The sequence below is a fragment of the Engystomops pustulosus genome, chromosome 5 (genome assembly GCF_040894005.1).
Source record: "Engystomops pustulosus chromosome 5, aEngPut4.maternal, whole genome shotgun sequence".
NCBI classification, from domain to species: domain Eukaryota; kingdom Metazoa; phylum Chordata; class Amphibia; order Anura; family Leptodactylidae; genus Engystomops; species Engystomops pustulosus.
Genome location: NC_092415.1, coordinates 25,462,684 through 25,484,325, shown reverse-complemented (window position 1 = coordinate 25,484,325; position 21,642 = coordinate 25,462,684). Strand labels below are relative to the sequence as shown.

At 40.9% G+C, this 21,642-nt stretch overlaps 1 protein-coding gene across 45 annotated transcripts in view; it reads left to right on the top strand.

Annotated features, from left to right (window-relative positions):
* RIMS2 (regulating synaptic membrane exocytosis 2) overlaps window positions 1-21,642 on the top strand; it is a 443,591-nt gene that overhangs the window by 39,450 nt on the left and 382,499 nt on the right. For 37 of the 45 annotated variants that reach the window (XM_072151350.1, XM_072151360.1, XM_072151358.1 and 34 more), the window contains exons 2-3: window positions 13,125-13,157; window positions 13,572-13,658. The exons of 7 other annotated variants lie outside the window; for them this stretch is intronic. In XM_072151350.1, the coding sequence (XP_072007451.1) occupies window positions 13,125-13,157; window positions 13,572-13,658 (120 nt within the window). The remainder of the gene's footprint in view (window positions 1-13,124; window positions 13,158-13,571; window positions 13,659-21,642) is intronic. One more of the 45 variants, XM_072151362.1, reaches the window with a different exon arrangement.

Sequence of the window (21,642 nt, the reverse complement as noted above, 5' to 3'; positions counted from 1 at the left end):
AAAGTGTTTCTTCCCCATACAAACAGTGTTATAAAGAATCCATTACAGGCAGTCCCCGCCTTACGTACAGGATAGGTTCTGTAGGTTTGTTCTTAAGTTGAATTTGTATGAAAGTCGGAACTGTATATTTATATATAATTGTAGCTCCAGACAAATATATTTTGGTCTCTGTGACAAATGTTGGGTTGTCATAAGAACCAGGATTAACAATAAAGCTTCATTACAGACACCTGTGATAACTGTTACAGCTGATTATTGTAGCCTAGGACTATAGTACAATAAATCACCAACATCCAGAGGTCCGTTTGTAACTAGGGGTCGTATGTAAGTCAGGTGCTCTTAAGTAGGGGACCGCCTGTATAATTGAGGGTCTGTTACATATTTTGCATTGGGAACAGCAGCTTTAAGTTATACCTCCGTGTTAGGTACTCCCATAGTTTCTTTTTCATTGCCCCAATGCAATATAGTCCAAATGAGATTTTTTTTTTAATGTTTTGGGTATACAGCACCTATGCAGAGTTATGTGTTTCAGTAAAAACAAACCTGTAATGCCTTATCCGTCCTACCTGTAGTATAGCTACAAGAGAAGTTTAAAATAATTTGATCTAAGATCAGACTACGCACAGGGTTTGTTTGTAGTCTGTTCCCATGGAGACACATAGTTCAGCATATACAAATGAAAGACATAAATAGTATTTCTTTTAATTAAAACTTCTTGGAAATTATATGATTATATGAGGAATATCGGTTGCACATGTAAACACACTCTGTAAATCTCAACCTTCCCAGACATTTATTACACGGGAAAGAAGTTTGTAGCGTTCCGCACCAGGAGTGGGTTAAAATCTCCAGTTTTTATTTATTGGTTCAATTCCATAAAATAACAGCAACACATCTTAAGAAAAAGGTGAAATGATGTCCCACGCGTTTCAGGCCTATGCAATGCCCCTTCATCATGGCTCCTATAAATCACAACATTCCCAGACACGTCTTGCCAACTACATATTATGCCATAGAAATGGAAAGTTTCCAGCGATGTCCTGTAGGATGTAGTTGTGTGAAAGTCGGAAATTTTAAATGAAAGTATTGTTCCTCTTTAACGAACGCTTTTCCTTCTTAGCAAAGCATAGCCGTGTCATAAATTCTGCCAGTAACCAGGTAAAGGATTGTTTTGTTCTATTAGTTACTTAGCAACTGATTGTTAAGTACAGAACAAAGAATCACCGGTGACATCTGTCATAGTGCACCTGTCTGGTTGCTATGTGTCTGGGTCATGTGTGTGTGTTTTCGGGCTACGCCGATGCACCTGGATACATTGACTTATTATCGGATCATGAGATTCAGGCTCTTGCATCTCCTACACTGAAGTTTTCAGCAGGACTTTGTTTGCTCATGGACATTTTACCCAACATAAGGATTATACTAAGGATTTCCATTTGTGGATCCCTACCTGCAACTAAACGACAACACCCATAATGCCCCAATAGTGTCTGCAGTCACAGCTGATTCACTCATAAAACCTTTTGCAGGGCCTAATGGGAGGAGCAGGACTGCAGGTCCTACCAAGATTCTAGAAATACAATGGAAAGGAGTCCAGCTCCTCCCTTCAGACTCAGCACCAAGCATTATTCAATGAATTACCTTTGACTGGAGTGTCCCTTTAAGACTAGTTTTGCAACGTATCTACACAGGCTCTATAAATTTGAGTTTGAAACCTGCTACTTACTGCAGGAAACAGTCAGCAAGCTTGTCATGAGATTAATGAGCGCAGAGAGGGTTAAACCGTTATACATGTGTCCCCAATATCACATCACCTTCTGTTTATTATGCAGTTAATTATACAATTAATACACGTGTCAGTCTGTTTTACTTATAAGAGATGGTATATATATATATATATATATATATATATATATATATATATGTCGCATACAATACATTACCTATAGTAATACTGTAAATAATTTACTGTATATTACATATAATACATGTGTCCCATACATTACATATAATACACTTACATATAATACATAGGTCCCAGTAGATTACATATAATACACATGTTCTGCTACATTAGATATAATACATGTGTCCCACTAAATCACATATAATACACATGTGTCCCCATACATTACATATATCACATGTGTCCTCATACATTACATATAATACACTTACATATAATACATATGTTACAGTAGATTACATATAATACACATGTTCTGCTAAATTACATATAATACATGTGTCCCGCTAAATTACTTATAATACATATGTGTCTCTATACATTACATATGATACACCAGTGTCCCCATACATTGCATATATTACAGGTCTCCTCATATATTACATATAATATACATGTGTCCCTATACATTACATATAATACACATGTCCCTACACATTACATATAATACACATGTCCCTATACATATAATCAGTAGTAGATTATAATATAGGCGGATTAGGCAGTATTCTGAGGCCCAAGCCTTGTAGGGGGCTCATGGCCCCCCAACCACCCACCAAATTTTATACTTATAAGGACCTTTATCCATGAAATCCTTGTACATATGTTCCTGCTCTGAATACACATGTACACAAGAGCCATTTCAGGACCTTTGAGGGTCTTCTAAAGGTCCTGTAACCACAGATTGAAAACAAGCAGATGGTACACATCCTCCATTCCCCAAGAAGCTGATTCTAGTACCAGATGTAGGAAGTGATTCCAGACTTGTAGGGTCCATAATATTCATACAGCGTGTCCCTATACATTATATATAATACACACGTCCTTCTACATTACATATAATGCATGTGTCTCGTGTACTCGTGTCTCCATCTTCCCTCCTATATAGATTGTGAGCCCTCATGGCCGGATCCACCTTCTACTTGTTCCTGATCTCTGTAGTGTTTGTTTTTCCATTAGTTCTTGTCTTGTCTAATGTATGTGAACCCCATACTGATTGTACAGCACCATGGAATGAATGCTGGTCTATGAATAAGTGATTAATAATAATATCAGTAACTTTACACTTTGCTGATATTCCTCATGAATGAAGATCCAGTTTGTATTGTGTGACCCATTTTTCTGGTCCGGTTCTTGTAATGTTACCTTGTCAATCAGTAACTAAACAAACGAGAAACCACACGTGGGCAATTAGTAGCCCCGGAGCCGGCCCTCCCTATACCGCCCCCTGCTGTGACATCCTCTCTCTACAGATGACCCCATTCACTGCACGAGGCTCCCAGCTGTCGCCTATATATCTCTTCACATTTATTATTTAGCTTTTTTTGTGCTTTTATATCATTGAGGTTAAACCAATTTATTCCTGTTTCAGCAATGCAGGTGGAATGTTGTGTAATGGAAAGTCATGCTGTTCTCCTTTGTACCTATTGTAATCGTTCCTAATGGGTTTTCAAGATCTCTGCTTGCTGTCATATTGTGGAAACTAATCTGCTCCTATGGTTATTACCAGCTGCGTACCTGTCCAGTATTCCCATAGAACTGCATGGAGTTGTGGACCCTCGTGATCGCTGGTGGTCCCAGAGGTGCTGCAGAATCTCATTCTATATACCTCAGCTGCTGCACAACCTCATAATACAGCTCAGCTTCTATTCTGCATAGTAGATTGTGTAGTTTATGACTTTTTACAAACTTTTTGTGGTTACTTTTAATCGTCAACGTGCCTAGTATGGTGTAAATGACACATAATAGACGGGGCCCAGTTCATATTTTTACATTAGGGCCCAGTAATAAACTTACTTTTTAGGATTCCTGGGACAGAGAGATGTGTTTCTGTCGAGGTGGTGAAGCACATGTTGCAGCGTCTTTCTTGGTATAATTTCACTTATAAATAGGGACTTATAAATGTTCCGGTTAAAAAAGGAAATGTAGATGGTGCCGAGGCTGGAAATGAATGACAACTGCAATTAGACATGAATGGGAAGAGATGTAATTAGCTGGAAACAGGAAACTCGAAATCCTGCTTCCCAGTTCTGCTTTGTGAGCTGAATAGACCAAATCTGTGAATCAAGGGATCTTAATAAGCAATTCAGAGAGAGAGAGAGACAGAGAAATCATCTTCTGGTGCTCACATACGTCCCCACTGTGGGGTGTGTACATGGCTGTATAATAAGGACATACCCCCCAAAATTATGAGATGGGCAAAGATTACACTGCCATTGAACTGGCCCTAACCCCAAAGCATGACCTCAAAGTATAATATCGTCCCCATCCTTACTGTCACCCTTAATACACAATGGCCCCCACATTGTGTAATGCCCCCTCCTCTACCCCTCATACAGTATAATTCCCCCTTTTCTCTAGCCCCTTCCTTATAATTCCACCTTTTCTCCACGCCCCCCCTACCTATAACGCCCCCGTAGAGCCGACTTTTTATCTGTCATCTATAATGGCCCCAATTTTGTAGCCCTCATATTCATCATGTCCCCTTTTTTCGTTAGACCCCCCCCTATCTCCCTTGTTTACAAAAAAAAAATCAGATACTTACCTCTCTCAGTTCCCCCACTGCAGTCCTGTTCCATCTTCCCAGGTGGACATGTGAAATGACATCATTGGGACTCATTTACTTACCCGGTCCAGTCGCGATCACCTTCTTCTTCCTGGTACATGTAAGTGCATGATCTTGTGACACAAAATGTTTTTTAAATTCCGCGGTTTTTCCGAATCCGTCGGGTTGTCCGACGGCCACACACCTCGATTTCTGTAGCGTGAAAGCTGCTGCGACTGCGCCGAAATCCGATCGCATGCGCCAAAAGCACGCCGGAAATCGGCGCAAAACAGAAAAATTCGGGAAAGCCAACGGCGGAGCCCTTAGTAAATGAGCCCCTTTCTGTTGAGTCTGGAAGCCTCTGCCTCACACAGCAGCAGTAGAGCCTCAATGGTGAAACATGGAGTCAACAGTTTCCTTCTTCACCATCGCACTGAACTTTATTCATGTCTGTAGGACCTGAAAATCCAGGACTGTCCCACTCAATTGGGGAGGGTTGGGAAATAGCAGAGATATTTTTTTTTTTTGTTGCAACATATTTGAAAATTTTGCCAAGTGCTCAATATTTTCCTACACTGAAAGCAGGGTAAGGAATATGCAAATAAGTATGGTAATATGAAGACGTGAAAACTCTCTCCCTCTCCCTCTGCACTTTCCCTGCCTGCTGTAATGTCATATAGTGGGGGAGGGGAAATGCTTCTGGTTTATCATGCTTGATTTTGGTGGTAGATTGGTAGATTTGTGGGAAGACTTGTGACATGATATTGGGGTAAGTATCTTCCGAAATAAATAGATTTCCAACTGAAGACAGTTTGATGACACAGCTGTTTCTGTGTCATTGCATATCATCAGTACAGTGTAGGGAACTGGTGTGGCTGGATGAGAGAACAGAGACATGGTTTAGGGAGGCAGCTGAAAATCCTTAAGCAGAATTTTAAAGGCCACAAATGTTGAAGTGAAGTGCTTATTATGAGTTTCTACATCAAATTAAGTGTATATTGTGATATAAGCATCAGATAGATATGGGGTCTGACACCCTGGGCCCTGGACATTTCAGTTATTCCTGTATAAGGGATGCAGGAGACTCTATCCACAGTATACAGCATACAGAGTACTGCAACTATGTATCCGTATTGAAGTAAATGGAGATAGGCGTGGGTTTCCTCCGGGTCCTCCGGTTTCCTCCCACACTCCAAAACATACTAGTAAGTTGATTAGATTGGGAGCTCCATAGGGACAGGGACTGATTTGGTAAACTCTGTGCCGCGCTGCGTAATCTGTGCGCACTATATAAATAAAGGAATTCTTATTATTTAATTATAGGTCATTCAAATCAGATCTCCGCTAGTTACATGGATCTACGCCTCCCATTCTAATTGTGCATCCCCGGTTGCTTAGCCCTCTGCCTCAGTTTGCCTGCGCTGTGTGGATGAAGACGACTTTCTCACTATATAAATATCATTCCAAATTTAAACGTCGCTCGGCCAAATTTGGCTAGACAAGATAACGGCAATCAATTCCGACTTTCACTTCACTGCTTTTAAATATAGAAGCAGAGCATGGAGCTAATTTTGGAAGCTGAGAAATCAAAGGCTGTAACGTGAGCCGGTTTTGTGGATTATTTCGGAGCCTTTTGTCATCTAAAAGTGGACTCCACGTCCAGCAAATAACGATATTTTCAGCATAAAATGGATGGGTGGTAGTAGCCTCCGTGATTTCACACATCAACCTCATAAAACCCCTCTGTTTTTAGGAGGAATACAATCCCGCCTGTTTGGGATTTTCCGATATTTGCTCGGGATTTTCAATGGGATTAGGACGCAATTCTGATCCTATTTATTCGCCCTTTATTGTGCATGTCAATGAAGGGAGACGTAGCAGAGAACCTGTCAGATTTTGCTTCATCAGTGATCCTTCCACATGGAGGATTCCTCCCGTCACCTGTCTGAGTGGGCGATACGGGATAATACATTTCTTACGTAATTGCGGAGCCAGATGGGGGTTGGTGCCAAGCGCCGGGCATAATGGCACGGATTACTTGTGTGCTGGGGAAAAAGACATATGGTCACCAAGTTCAACCGAGGAGAACATGGTGGCGTGGGAAAAAAAATCAGAGTTTATCCTTGTTGATCCAGAAAAAGTGGGGAAAAAATTGAAAAAAATCTGTAAAATGGGTGAATACGTTTATATTTATGATGTTATAGAACGGGTGATATATACAGGCGGTCCCCTACTTGAGGACACCCGACTTACAGACAACCCATAGTTACAGACAGACACCTCTGACATCTGGTGAAGCTCTCTGAATGCTTTGCTGTAGTCCCAGACTGCAATGATCAGCTGTAAGGTGTCTGTAATGAAGCTTTATTGATAATCCTTGGTCCAATTGCAGCAAAAAATGTTTAAACTCCAATTGTCACTGGGCCAATTTTTTTTTTGTCTGGATCTACAATTATAAAATATACAGTTATGACTTGCATACAAATTCAACTTAAGAACAAACCTCCGGACCCTATCTTGTATGTAACCTGGGGACTGCCTGTACTGGATATCTATAAAGCAGAAGCAACCAACAGTCTAATGTTCATGTGATTGTCCTGTGATATCAGGGAAAGGAATGATCGGACATGTTAGATTTCAGCATGCCTGATCCTTGTTGCTCCATTTCATATATAAAAAGTTCATCCATAATAGTGAGGACACATGTCACACAGCATCAACCCAGCCAGCTACCACTTACCTGCACATCATGGCAGACCTATGGCAACTCAGTACATGTTGCTGTGACTGAGGGGGCTGGATTTCTTCAGTACAGCAGCAATAATCCAACATCCAGGTCACATAATACACTGCACATGAACATGTGTGCTAAAAGGGCCGATTTTGGTCAGGGAGGGCACTGCACCCCCCACCCCCGCCAATGTCCATAGCAGCCACTTTGCTATTCGGGGCCAGGAATAGGACTTTGCAGCCCCTCAGCGCAGTCACGTGACGCATAACACCATGCACAATACAGGTCTATGGAGGCTGTGAACTGGCTGCTTACTCAGTCCCTCAATAGGGCAAGACTCGTTATCAGAGGGTCATCTTATAGCAGTGTAAAGCTACTGCTTCCCTTAGATGTATTATTTTACAAATCGAGCAACCATGAAGGGGTTAACAGTTTAGTTAGCATAATATAGTTTATACATCAGTCATGAATCTTAATCTCCTGATTTTTTTTATATTCCCTGGATAACTCCTTTAATGGACACTGGGTAATGCCCACCCTCTGTACCCTTTTAACCCCATGCATACTGCCGGGATAACCCAATTCCCATTGGCAACCAATCATAGTTCAGCTTTCAATTTCCCACAGCTGTCTAGTAAATGAAAGCTGAGCTCTGATTGGTTTTCATGGGCAAATAATAAAGTTTTAACTCAGAAACTTCTAATAAATCTCCCCCCAATGTTTTTAGTCTGCGTCATTGAGCTTTTTTTTATTCAAATTTTTTTAAATTAAATTTTTTAAAAATGTATTTGGTTGTAAATTCTTGTCACATAAAATCTTAACACCTTGCCTCATAGCGCTGTGATGTGGATAATGTGTAGCTCCTTGTATGTGTTTGTCTGATGCCATCTATGGCTTTTAGAGTGATGTATTCAAATACTGATGAGCTTGTCGTAAGATTTCCAGCGTAGCTCACCATTGTTAAAATTTTGCAGACATCAGCACTTTTCTGTATAAATGTGAAGGAATACTGTTCCTTCGTTTTCTAGCAGCTCTCATCTCTGTAGTCTGTATTTGTGTTCCTGTGGTTCTCTCTATGCTGCTTGCTGTAGACCTAGCTGCTGTGACTCACCAGATAGTTTATGTCTTGTTACTAGGAAGATGGAATTCAGCAGAGATTTCAGGGTAAAAAGTCATTATAGAGGAAGTAGGGAGGAGAATAAGAGCTAAAGTAAGGGGAGAAGGAAGCACTTTCCTCTGACAAGATATGTTATAACGTTTCTTGTAGTCACTTAAAGGGAACCTGTCACCAGGTTTTACCCTACTAAACTACTAGTCCCCTCCGATAGGGTATGAAATGTTCTAGAATTCCCTCTTTTTTGTGAAATCTCACCTGTTTGCCTATATAAAATATGACTCTTCTCACCTCATTTGCACATGATATGAGTCAAGTTTAGTAGTGGCAGGGATAGTGTCACTTCAGAAGTCATTTTTGGTTCCATAGTTCCAAACATTTTTATAAAAGATAAGAATCTCATCTTCCAGATCCCATCAAACTTACGGATCTGTGAGCTACAGAACTGGACATACATGTAGTAATTAAATGGGCAGGTATTGGATCTTTGTCTGTACCTTGCATTTCCAACTATGTCTTCAACTGCCTGTAGCCTGAAGTGATCAGAAACATGAGATCCTTATCTTTAAAATGGCACAAAGTCATGATTCTAGGTGCTATAGAACAGATGGTAGGGGCTTCTGAAGTGACACTACAACTCCTTTAGCCACAAAACTTGACTCATCTCATGTGAAAATGAGGTGGGAAGAGCCATATTTGCCTGACTTTGGGAGATAAAAAGTTTTTTGTGTCCCTCACCATATAGCAGAGATCTCCTATCCTACTGAAAAAAGCAGGACTAGAAGTGTTATATATTTTGGATTTGATGATTTCTCAAATTATATGTTATATATTATAAATAATGATCCAAATCCATAGGGATTACACAGCGTGTGCATTCATTATTATTATCATCATCACTATTGATCGAAGCTTTTTCTCCATCATGTATACGGAGCCGATATGACACAGAATAACCATCTGGTGACCATTCAATTATTGTATCAGTATAACAGATACATTTTTAAAATAATTCTGTTTTCCTGTCCTTGTTTTGGATTTTCCAAAATGATATCCATCATGATAAACCAGTGACATTACTCATAGATCCAGGCACCATGACTGTGGTCATATTCTTATATTTGTTATCCATGGCCTCCTTCCTTCTAAAATCAACTTTTATAATTATGCTAATGAGTCTCTCCATGCAGCAGATTCACAGGCTGTTACAATGAGCAGAGCATATCTCACTTAATGCCCTAGGACAGTGATGGCAAACCTTTTAGCGGCCGAGTGCCCAAACTGCAACCCCAAACCCCCCTTATTTATCGTGAGGTGCCAACCAAATATTAAAGCAGTAACTTATTGCTCCCTGCTCAACAACTTTCAATAAGTTCCCCCAGAAAGGCACTGGGGGGTTTTACCACAGCCCCTTTGTGCTGCAGCTTCACAGGCTGTTACACTGTCTCCCCAATCCCTTCTCCATCAGCACTTCCACCCCCTCTTTTCCTATTGTAATCTCACATAGTAAGAGGGGGAAGTGCTCCTGCTCAATGTAACAGAGCAGTGTTAACTGCCCTGTCAATATCCCAAGAACTCTTTTGACTCATTAGCATAATTTTAAAAGTTGATTAAAGAAGGAAGGAGGCCATGGATAATAAATATAAGAAGATTACCACAGTCCCGGTGCCTGGATCTATGAGTAATGTCCCTGGTTTATCATGATGGAATTTAACAATAGATTTCCTTTAAGGGTATTTACCAGCTTCCCAATCTCAATTGAAACCTGCAATCTATAGGGCACTTTATACCTTTCCTATTGATCTGTCATTTAATGGAAAAATACCATTTCTGATTTATGTAAATGAGCTTCTCTGAGCACTGGGGGCGGGGCTTCCCCGCTGGTGCCCCTGTTTGTTTGTTTCTTTGTTGCCCATCACTATCCAGTACTACCCCCTGCACAATGATTAACATAGATGGTGTAGAAAGAACAAATTGGGAGCCCCAAAAAGTGTAACCCCGCTCTCTGTGCACTGAATCGATTAAAAAAAATCTATAGTGTTGTATTTAATATAATAGATCACTGGTAAATAGGAAAGGTATACATATAAAAAATATAAGGTGCCCTGTACAATGCGGATCTGGGAGCTGGTAGATTCCCATTAATATCCGTATAGATCCAGTAGAGATTTGGTTCGGCTGTTGATGTCATTTGTCATCCATGTCTCTGGTGGTCGCTATTGCTGACTATGTGATTCTTCCTCGCAGTTCTATGCGCAATCCTTGGTGATCAGGTCCTTGCAGTTTACAGGCAGTCCCCGGGTTACATACAAGATAGGGTCTGTAGGTTTGTTCTTAAGTTGAATTTGTATGTAAGTCGGAACTGTATATTTTATCATTGTAATCCCAGACAGAACTTTTTTGGGACTCTGTGACAATTGGATTTTAAAAATGTTGGGTTGTCATAAGAATCAGGAATAACACTAAATCTTCATTAGACGCCTGTGATAACTATTACAGCTGATCATTGTAGCCTAAGACTAAAGTACAGTAAATTACCAACATCCAGAGGGCCGTATGTAACTAGGGGTCGTATGTAAGTCGAGTGTTCTTAAGTAGGGGATCGTCTGTATTAGTGTGATGGTGTCTGGAGTTGCCTGCAAATATTAGGTTGACCAAAGAAAATCACAATGTAGAGGGTCTTACCATTACCACATATTGATTCATTGTTAGCGTCCGAATACTAGAACCTTGGTGTGAATGGGCCGCTCCATTGTTGATCCAGACACTGCAATGTAAATATGGATGTGGCTCAGCTCCAGAACCGGGCCCAGCCCCACCCATATCTATGGCTCTGAGCCTGGATAAACATTTGGATGCTACAAGCACAAGGAGCTTATCCAAAAACTTGCTAATTCTTTGGATGCAGAACATTCACTTTCTGGCCTTAAAGGGAACCTGGCACAGATTTTACCCCATTAAACTAGCTGCCCCCTCAGGTAGCATATAAAATACCCTTTCTAGAATTACCTCTTTTATCTGAAATCTCACCATTTTTCTTATTAAAACAATCACATTCAAAGCACAGAAGAGTCACTTTTTGCCTGAGATGAGTCACCTTTAGAGGATAAAGGGTGATTGTCACTTCAGATTCCCCAATCTTAGGCTCTATACTACCTAGAAACATAATGATCATTTATCTTTAGTCTTTTGTGCATGTATTTTTTTTTTTGGTTATTCCGAGTTTTGTTACTTTTGCGCGAATTCTGCTGCTATCCCTTCTAAAGTTTTTCCTACGCCTGATAGGGACTGCAGTTTATTTGCGACTTTTTAGTCAAGATATGTGCCAAAATTGCGACTTTCTTAATATGTCCACATCTGAGTTGTTAAGATAAATCAGGCGCAACACTTGCTTGTGCAGCTAACTTTGCGAAAAATCGCAAATTTAGGCGCAAATTTGCAAGAAGTGATTCCTCGTCGCCCTTTAATAGTGACTCATCTAAAGGCAAAATATGACTCTTTTCTTCTCATTTGTAAATAGCTTTGGAGGTGATTTTTTATTGGTAAATTAATAGATTTCACATAAAAGAGAGAATTCTAAAAAGGACATTTCATACCCCACCTGAGGGGGCTGCTAGTTTAATGGTGTAAAACCTGGCAACAGGGTCCCTTAAAGGCAGGGAATATTGCTGGGATATGCGATCATGTTGTAAGTGTTGGTCTCACAACACGAACTTTACTGTGACTAAAGAGGATAAGTCTTTCATGCACACCTTGCTCTAGTAATATTCTACCAAGTAGGAAACTCCTGTAACAAAGACCGCCCTCGGGGCCAAAGACTAGGTTAAAGGAAATCTACCACATGGATGCAGTGCCTCTAAACCATTTACCACACTTTCATGCTGGCCCGTGCCTCCTGAAGCACAATCCATTGTTATTTTTGCTTCTAACAATTTAGTTTTTGAGAGGGAAAAAAAAATCTTTAAAAATACTGCAAATGAGCCTCAGGGGCTCCTGTCAACATCACATAAACCCCTTCTGTCTCCATCTCCTGTGAATTATTTGTGCCTCCATTTGGCTTTTCTGCCTCCTCAACTCCTCAGCCAGAGAGTCGGTGACGTGAGCCGGCTCCAACGACTGAACCAGAAGAGGCTCTTGTGATACAACCAGGAGCCCTGAGGCTCATTTGCATAATTTTAAAAGGCATTTTTCTCAAAAACTAAGCTTTTACAAGCAAAAAGAAGAACAGATCCTGTTTCGGGAGGCACAGGGCAGCATGTAAGTGTTCTTGGGTTAGAAGCGCTGCATCAATGTGGTAGATTACCTTTAGCGGTCGTGTGCGCTGAGGAAGGATCTAGGAAAGATTGACGTATCAAATTTTAACAGGCTTGATCCTATGCTATTAAGAGAAATAAGTCATCAGGGAGCAGCGCTTTCCCCTCTCCCTTCTGTGAACACGTTTATACCTGGGGTCATGCTTGCATGTGGGTAGAGAGGAATAGCTCCCGACCTACTGAGTCCTTACCCCATGGTTCCCCATGTCATTGGATTGTGACCTTCAGCCATTACTTAGTTTCTGCACAATTTTCTGGGTCCAATTTTAAGGCAATTAGCCGTAGTTTAGCGCCAATAGCTCCAATATCCCAGGAGTTCACCCTTCATTTTCCGATTTTCTTCCGTCTATTCTTGCCTATGACTAATAATTGGTGATATGAAGCCCCCCCACATCTTCTTCCCGGTGGGGTCTTTGCTGTTTGTTGCACTCAGCTGTGCACACTTATCTTTTTAGGGTGAAAGAAGAACAAAAACCTCAACTCTCGCAGTAAGTATCTCTCCTCCCGGTTGCCGTAGGCTTGACTTATTTCTGTTTGATGTTTTTGTTTTGCTGTGTTTGGCTTCCTGCATCTACTTTTGGTGGTGTTAGGTGACTTTGAGTCCTCCGTAGACTGCATCTAGTATGTCTTGTGCTTCCTTGACTTGGCTTGTAAGACGGCTGCCCTCAGCTTTCTTACCCCATCCACGTTAGTTGGATGTAGACACCTCTGCCTGCTTTGTGGACTAGTTTCCGTGTTCCTCTCTCGTTGGCTGAGTTCTCGAGCTGCCATTCTACTTCCATTGGCTACAAGCTTTTTTCCCCTTTTCTTGCTTGTCTGTAGTGATGGGGGAGACAACATTTTCGGGCCTGTCACTTGTTTTTTTGTGGTTATAAAGTTGCATTATTTGCTTATTCAAACAGGTGGTTTCCCTTTAGTGGGATCACTGAACTGGTTAATAACGTTCTACAGCCACAACCAAAGCAGCAAAATGAGAAGGAGCCTGAGAAGTAAGTAAGCTGCTTTGCTTAGATTAAGTACAACCTCTGGAGCATTCGAGCATACTCCAGGATAGTATGTGGCCAATGCTTCTAGATGGTCAATACGTGTGTATCCTCCAAAACTGCATTGCTCTTTGTTCCTTTTTTTGGGTCGCCTAATGCAGTAAGGCAATGTTATCTGCTGGGACCATAGGAGACACATAAATTAACCTCAGGATTAAGGGTGAGGTATTTGCCCTGATTTGACTCTTTTAGATTTTTATACATATAACCTTTGCCAATCCTAAAAAAACATACAATAATATACAAAACAAATAAAAGCCCAAATAATATGCAACAGAAAAACTAATAAAAATGGAACAATGTCTGTTATATAATGGCCCAAATAATATACAATGTAACAACAGATGAAAACTGTAGCAAACACATAAAAACATAAAGGGGCACTTTACTTACCCGTCTGGGGGAGTTCACCGAAAGTGCATAGTCCGATGATAATGCTCTGTGCTGCGATTCACTACAATCGTGCGCCCGATATCCTGCAAGTGTGTCGCTTCCTTGCTCAGGTTCGCCGGAGTTCACCTTCTTCTTCCCGGTGCATGTAAGTGCATTGTCTTGCGTCACAATTTAAATGTTAATTCCAGCGCTCAGTCCGAATCAGTCGGATCGTCCAACGAAACCGCCCCACGTTTTCTGTTGCGCCAAAATCTGATTGCATGCGACACAATCCCCTGTAAAATACCTGTCACAGCCGTGCAATCCCCAAAAATGTCAGAAAATCCAGCAAAAGTGCGGCCGCGTACCCTTAGTAAATAAGCCCCATAATATTACTCAGCATTAACATACATACAACATACAACAATAAAGAACATCACAACTTAGAAGGCCTATCATAATACACAATGTAACAACACCTTAAAACACCTTACAACATAACAATTCTTAAAACCAATAATAATATAGAACATATAAAGCCCATAATATTATACAAAGTCAGAACACAAAATTGGACAATCTAAAATACATATAACATATAAAAGAACACATAATAGTATACAGTATGAAACACATTAACCCCATAATAATATACAATGCGGCAACACATATAAACATATTATACAACACAATAAAAATGAAAACACATTAATATACAACATAACAAATATAAAGCACATACCGTAATAAAATACACTGCAATCACACATATTTTGCTGAACTGGTTAGGGCAGTTGAAGTGAAGGTCCTAGTTTGTTGGGGATTTGATGAGTAAGTTGTGCCCTAATTTTTTTTGAACAATTTTAACCCCTTCACCTAAGAAATTGCTAAATGTAAGGGTTTATTATTGCTGGTACTATATCTGTTTAACTGGGAGGTCTTGGATATGGACCCTCAGGGTGCGGTCACACGTTCAGTTTTTCAGATGCAGTTTTTGATGCCCAAACCTGAAGTGGAGTAAAAGGAGGAGGAGCAGCACCTTCCAATTATTTGTCTCAACCTATTATCATCCCCGCCTGCTTTTGGCTTCAAAAACTGCATCTGAAAAACTGAATGTGTGACCGCACCCTTAAGGACACCAAGACTTACCGACGACCTCTAGTTACAGACGGACCCCTCTGCCCACTGTGACCTCTGGTGAAGTCTCTGGATGTTACTATAGTCCCAGGCTGCAATGGTAGGTGTCTGTAATGAAGCTTTATTGATGATCCTTGGTCCAGTGACAGCACAAAATTTAGAAAATCCAATTATCATAGGGACAAATAAAACTTTGTCTGGGGTCAAAATTAGAAAATAAATCAGTTCCGACTTACATAGAAATTCAACTTAAGTACTAACCTAAAGAACCAATCTTGTAGGTAACCTGGGGACTCCCTGTAATACCTCTCACTAGTTCCCTTAATGGTGGGGTCTCAATGTCTCAGAAATCACATAAAAAGGGTCCTAAAGTATGCCCCATGTAAATCGAGCAGTGGTTCATCAGTAGCTGTCGGAGATATCTGTCATGGAATTTTCATACAAGTGATGGAGGAATCTGGAGAGATTTGGTGCTTCTAGAACATAGGGGTGTCAATTTCCCGGATTCGGCTGCCAATCCAGCATGCAGAACCCAAACTAAAACTACGGTTCTGCCCATCTCTAATTCAGTCCCAGCTAAATTTACATGGGGCTGATTCCTTTAAGGGGATATTGACACACGACCTACAATAGGACCTGCAATAGAAACTTTGACAAGTGAAAACCAGTTGCGTAGGACTGTGTCTGCGACAAATCTCCATTGTCTGAATATACCATTGCAGTAAGGAATTGCTACACATGCACTTGCCGTAACGTCAGTACTCTTTATACTGTACATACGGTATTATACAGAGACTCTTTCCCTGCAAGACTTTTCCTCATTTGCATCGCTATAAATTCCTATTCCAGTTACTGAAGACTAATTAGTGAGACTAAAAGAGCGGCGGTGGCGGTGCGCGAGGTGCGATGGCGTATGATCTAACAGTCTGTTCTAGGCATGTATATAAATAAACAGCACATTCACAACCTCTTCATACTTTCCAGCAGCGCGGCAGGGAACGTCTATAGAAGTTTGCTCAATCATGTGTCTATTTAGAGGACTGGACGCAGAGGCGCTGCCACTTAGCCGTTCCTTATTGTCATTCATTAAAAAAAAAAGCTTTTTCTGCATCTGTTAGTGTCAGTATTATACGGGCTGTATAAGGTTTAACAAAGAAGCGGCCATCTGTTCATGGGGTGTGTAGGTAGCAGGCAGGTTCACTTCTTTGTTTAGCTGTCGGAGGCAGGTGAGTGTCAGCTCTGCGGTTGCAGATGACACTTAGGAGCAACGGGTTTCTCCGTTTATATGTTTAACTCAAAATATCCACCTCCGGGTTTATAGGGGAGCACTCCCTAACTTTTGACAAGAGGAAAAATTTATGGGATATGCTCATAATCTCACATAATCTCCCCCCATAGAGATCCTGGGCTGTAATGCAAAATGAGCATCCGGATCCCAAACAATCAATGGTTACATATAGTATCCTCCTATTCGTATAGGAAATTATGGACCCCCAAATTCTACAACGCCATACCTCTGACCTCTAACATGGCCTGAGCTAAGTTTTCAGACTGTTCTAAAAAGTCTAGATAAATACATTTGGTACGATGATATTCATTTAATGCAATATCTGATAATCCATTAAGGCTCCACTGCAGATTTAACAATACATAAGAAGGGGGGTATGAAAACCATGGCTGCTTTCTCCCATAAACAGCGCCACATCTGACTATGGTGTGTCGCGGTATTGCACTCAGCTGTATAGAAATGAAAGGAGCTCAGTTGCAATACCGCATACTACCACTGGTCAGGTGTGGAGTTGGTTTTTGGAAGAAAGCAGCCATGTTTTTACAACCCACGACCCCACAGACGAATTAGAACTCTACAGCAATAAAAAATTAAAAGTCTACTACCAGGATTAAGGGAACCAGAGATTTTGATGACTAAACATTCCCAGGAAAAAAGTCCAATTTATATAAAGTAATAAAAAAATCTCTACGCACTGTTAAAAATTTTTTGTTACTTGATGTAAACCCTTTTTTCCTGGGAATGTTTAGTAATGGAAATCTCGGAGCAGGAAAAAGGATTTAATCCGTCTTCAAAGATTTTTATTTTGGGAATCTGGATTGGACTAATTGTATTCCTTTACATAGCACCAACCTATTCTGCAGTGTTGTACAGATTGGAGGGGATTTACTAATTCTGGTGCAAGCACGACTGTCTCCGGAAAGCACAGCCCAATGTATTGAAGTGGCGACATCAATGCCGACATCAATGAAATGTGCGTCAAAATCTAACATAGACTGCGCCTTAATTTTGCTCTCTGAACATTTTTTTCCTGGTCTTTTGTGCGCCAAAAATTGCGCCTAAAAATGCTGACAAAATACATATAAATGTGATGGATAATGTGGAAAAGTTAGGCCACGCCCACTTGCGTCAAAAAAAGAGGAGCCGGGATAGTCGGAAACATCTCTTCTTCCTGGTGCAAACTCATTATAAATGATCAACAATTCTGCGTCCCAAAAACGAAAGATTCCGGCATTTGTTTTGCCGCAGATACGATAATACATGTCCCACATTTTTTGATCACTGATATTTGTCCTAGCCGCTACAAATTTAAGAGGTTCTGGTAGTTTGGAAAAAAATCTAGCTACTCCAGGGAAAAGTAGGCCGTATCTAGAGGAAGTTGTAGGCCCTGCTGCATGACATGGCACTATAGGTGGTCTTGTCCAATTGTCCTTATTCCAGGGCATCATGCATGACATGGCACTATAGGTGGTACTGCCCCCCCCCCCCCCCAGGTAGTTGTGCATGGCAAAGGGAACCAGAGAGTTATTGTGTTGGTCACCACTCTTTTCCGGCATTACGTCACATCACATCAAGCTAGTCTAGGTGTCCATGTCAAGGGCAAGTTTCAGACAATCAAGGTCCCGACACATGACATGGCGCTTTAGATGGTTGTAGGGTAGAGGGTTGGTACATGGCAAAGGGAGTCTTTGTGTTATGGACCCTCTTAGGCCCTTAACTAGGAATCACATCAATTTGAGGTAGTCCAACTTGGAGTAGTCCATATCTGGGGCAAATTGTATTTAATCCAATGACTGGGGCTTAACAAGACACACTAGGTGGTTTTGGACCTGAGGGGATGGAACATGACAAAGGGGACCTAAGAGTCCACATGTTAGAAGACAACCTCTTAGGCTTGGCACTAGGCAAACATCATTTTGAGCTAGTCCACATTGTGGTAGTCATTATCTTGGGTCAAATTATTAGGGTATCCAGGGCCTGATACATGACATGTCACTCTACATGGTCCTGGCCTTGCGGATTGTACATGACAAAGAGAGTCCATGTGTTGTGTACCACCTCTTTTGATCTCCATTAAGCATCACATCAATTCAAGCTAGTCCAGGTTGCAGTAGTCCAGGGCCAATCTCGGGCCAATTCTAGGTAATCCAAGACTTGAGGCATGTTCTGTTAGGCACGGGTGTCATGGGTATGTTTTGATAACCATAGGCCCTGCATCAATTGTACCCAATGTGTCCCTCTTATTACCTCCTTTGGTAGGAAGGGAAGATATAGTAAGATCATAAACCTTTTAGATCTTGTTTGTAGCCCAATTTATCATCAAGGCATGACACCTACACCCGTGTCTAATACTCAGGATCACCTGTCATCCACTTCCATGTTAATAAGCGATCTCTAGGTTCCTCATACAGAAAATCAAATACGCCCACAAAATAATAAATAGCGATTTTCGCAAAATCTAATATGAAGAATCTTGTAGAAGCAAATCCATACCTCCAGTAATGACGAGCGTCGGGAACACAAGCGGAGCGCACACAATAAAGGCAAATGCTACTTGAATGTAATTAATAATTTAATAAGTCAGCATATACATAAATGTCAACCCGAAGCAATTCCATCGAGACCTCACAAAGGGTGATTGATGTGAGGCCCGAGTAAATAAATTACATGTAATAAAGTACCAACATTAACTGAATGGAGCAGCACATGTAGGCGCACGCTAGTCCTTGGTACCCATGTTGTCTATATTGTGTTTTATACCCTCTACAGAACCTATAGAAGTCTACACGTTGCTGTACGTCCACATGCCTTTAATTTCAGATAGAATAGTCAAGATGCTGTATTTTCCCTTCAAAGCACCGTATACCAGTATAACAAATATGCACACCTTTGAAAATGATCATCTCGTGACTTTTATAGTGATAGTGTTTTGCCTATTTAAAGGGAACCTGTCAGTTAAACTAACCTCACACACCAACTACAGATAACTTGGTATTGTACAGCAGTGCAACTATCCCTATATTGTTCCTCCGCATGCCTGAAATGTTCCACAGTCCGTTAGTAAAGTTGACTCTCCATTTATGCATATTTATGTTCTAGCTCAGCCGTGCCTCCAGCTTCCGCCCTGAAAAAGGGCCTGCTTTCTCTTCAGTTCAGTTAACTCTGCTCTGCAACATCATTAGACGAGCTGGCTGTTTGACTTGCTGAAGAGAATTCCTGAGGGAGCGTTGTATGAGGGGGTTGAGAGAGACAATGGCTCTATGTGATTGGCTAAGAAGAAATCAACTCACCCCTCTCTCAGAAGTTCTCTTCAGCAAGCTGTACTGGGGGCACGGCTGAGAAGGAAGGATGTGAGTATGCCAGACACAGTTCAGAGAAAATATGGTGATTGGGCATTCTTATAGATGGTGAGTCAACTTTACAAAGGGACTGTAAAACTTTACAGGTATGGAGATGAACAATATGGGGATAGTTGTACTGTTGTGTAATATCAATTTTCAAAGATAAAATTTGGGTTACTTTAAGTGACAGGTTCCCTTTAAATTTGGGCTGACTTGTCATTTGACAGATTATTTACTAGAGATACATGGTCTAACTATCACTATTGTTTAATGGGGTTATCAAGCAGCACCTCCCAAGTAACCAATTGGGCTTAGAACCCTTATGTATTGAGGATGTACAGGCCAGCTATGGGGCAGAAAGATGCCAAGGTTTCATGACAGTACAATAGTTATGTGGTGGTTGGGCCATATATTTGTATTATATTTGTGTATTTTATAATATATTTTTGAGTAAAGAAATATTATGATTGCTTTAAGTAGAGGAGAATAATGTTTCATATATAAGTAGGTTGCCCACGTCGCTATAAATGTTAGATTCTCAAAAGTTTTGGGGTGACAGGATAACTATCATTGGTTTTCTTATATCAGGGGTCTAATCTGGAAAGCCACCCCGAGGAGGAAAATTAGCATAAACCACGCCCCCTTTCCTAATGGGTTCTAGGGACTTTCCCACAAAACTTAATATACATATATTGGGATAATAATGACCATTGATGGGGAAGAAGCTTCTATCATCTGCTGTCATTACATCTGTGTGTCGCATGTTTTTTTGCATGTTCTTGTGCTTATATGTGTCAGCTCTGCTTTTATTGGATTTTACACCGAATACGAGATTTCTTACAATGTTTATGTCTTTTGAATTTTTTTCTTAAATGACTCCTATATAGGATAGGATTGTTCTGAATTGCACTGAAATTTTACTTAAAATCCGTTTAAAATCTGTTATTTTTAAAATCAGTTAAAAAAAAATTGGTTGAAAATAAGATACTTTATTGGTTTGTAAGATCCACTCATTGGTCCGCTGGAAAAAAAAAAACGTCTGAAATTGGATTTTCTTTACATAGACTTCATTGAAATTTTTGTATTGTCCATGTGTACAGCGAAAATTGCAACAAGCACCTGCATGTATTTTGCAGCGTAGTCTTGTAGACTCTTCTTGGAGGTAGTTATTAACAATAACCTGGGCTGTCTTCTCCACAGACATTTTGAAATATGAATCCAAGTATGAGGAATCTGTTTCTTGTGGTCTATGGTGGGTTTAGTATGGGGTATAACCATGTCATAAAGGTAATCTACCGTCATGATAAACCAGGGACACTTACTCATAGATCCAGGCACCTTGACTGTGCTAATCTCCTTATATTTATTATCCATGTTAAAGGGGTTGTGTCACCATTGCACATTGCTGTAATTGGGTCCAATGCATTGTTAAAAGTACTTTCACCATTTACACTTATTACAAAATCTGCAGGCTTACTGAGATAACTCCTTTTGTTCTGGTTGCTGGCGCCCCCCAGTGGTAGCTGTGTCCCGTCCTGAGCAACAGCTGATCTGGCCGAGTCTGCGCACAGGGAGTCAGTCAGCTGTTCTCCACTACAGATCACTCCACGGGCTCACAGCTGCTCTGCACACTGAGAGATCACCTGACACACTGCAGCCAATAGGAGGTGAGAGAGGAGGAGGGGCAGAGATTGTGCTCACCAGCTACACAGGAGCCTACAGCAGCAAGGTAACTGCAGCCAGACATGTCTGCTCAGAGGAGTCCTCCCCTAACATGGATCATAGCAATGTA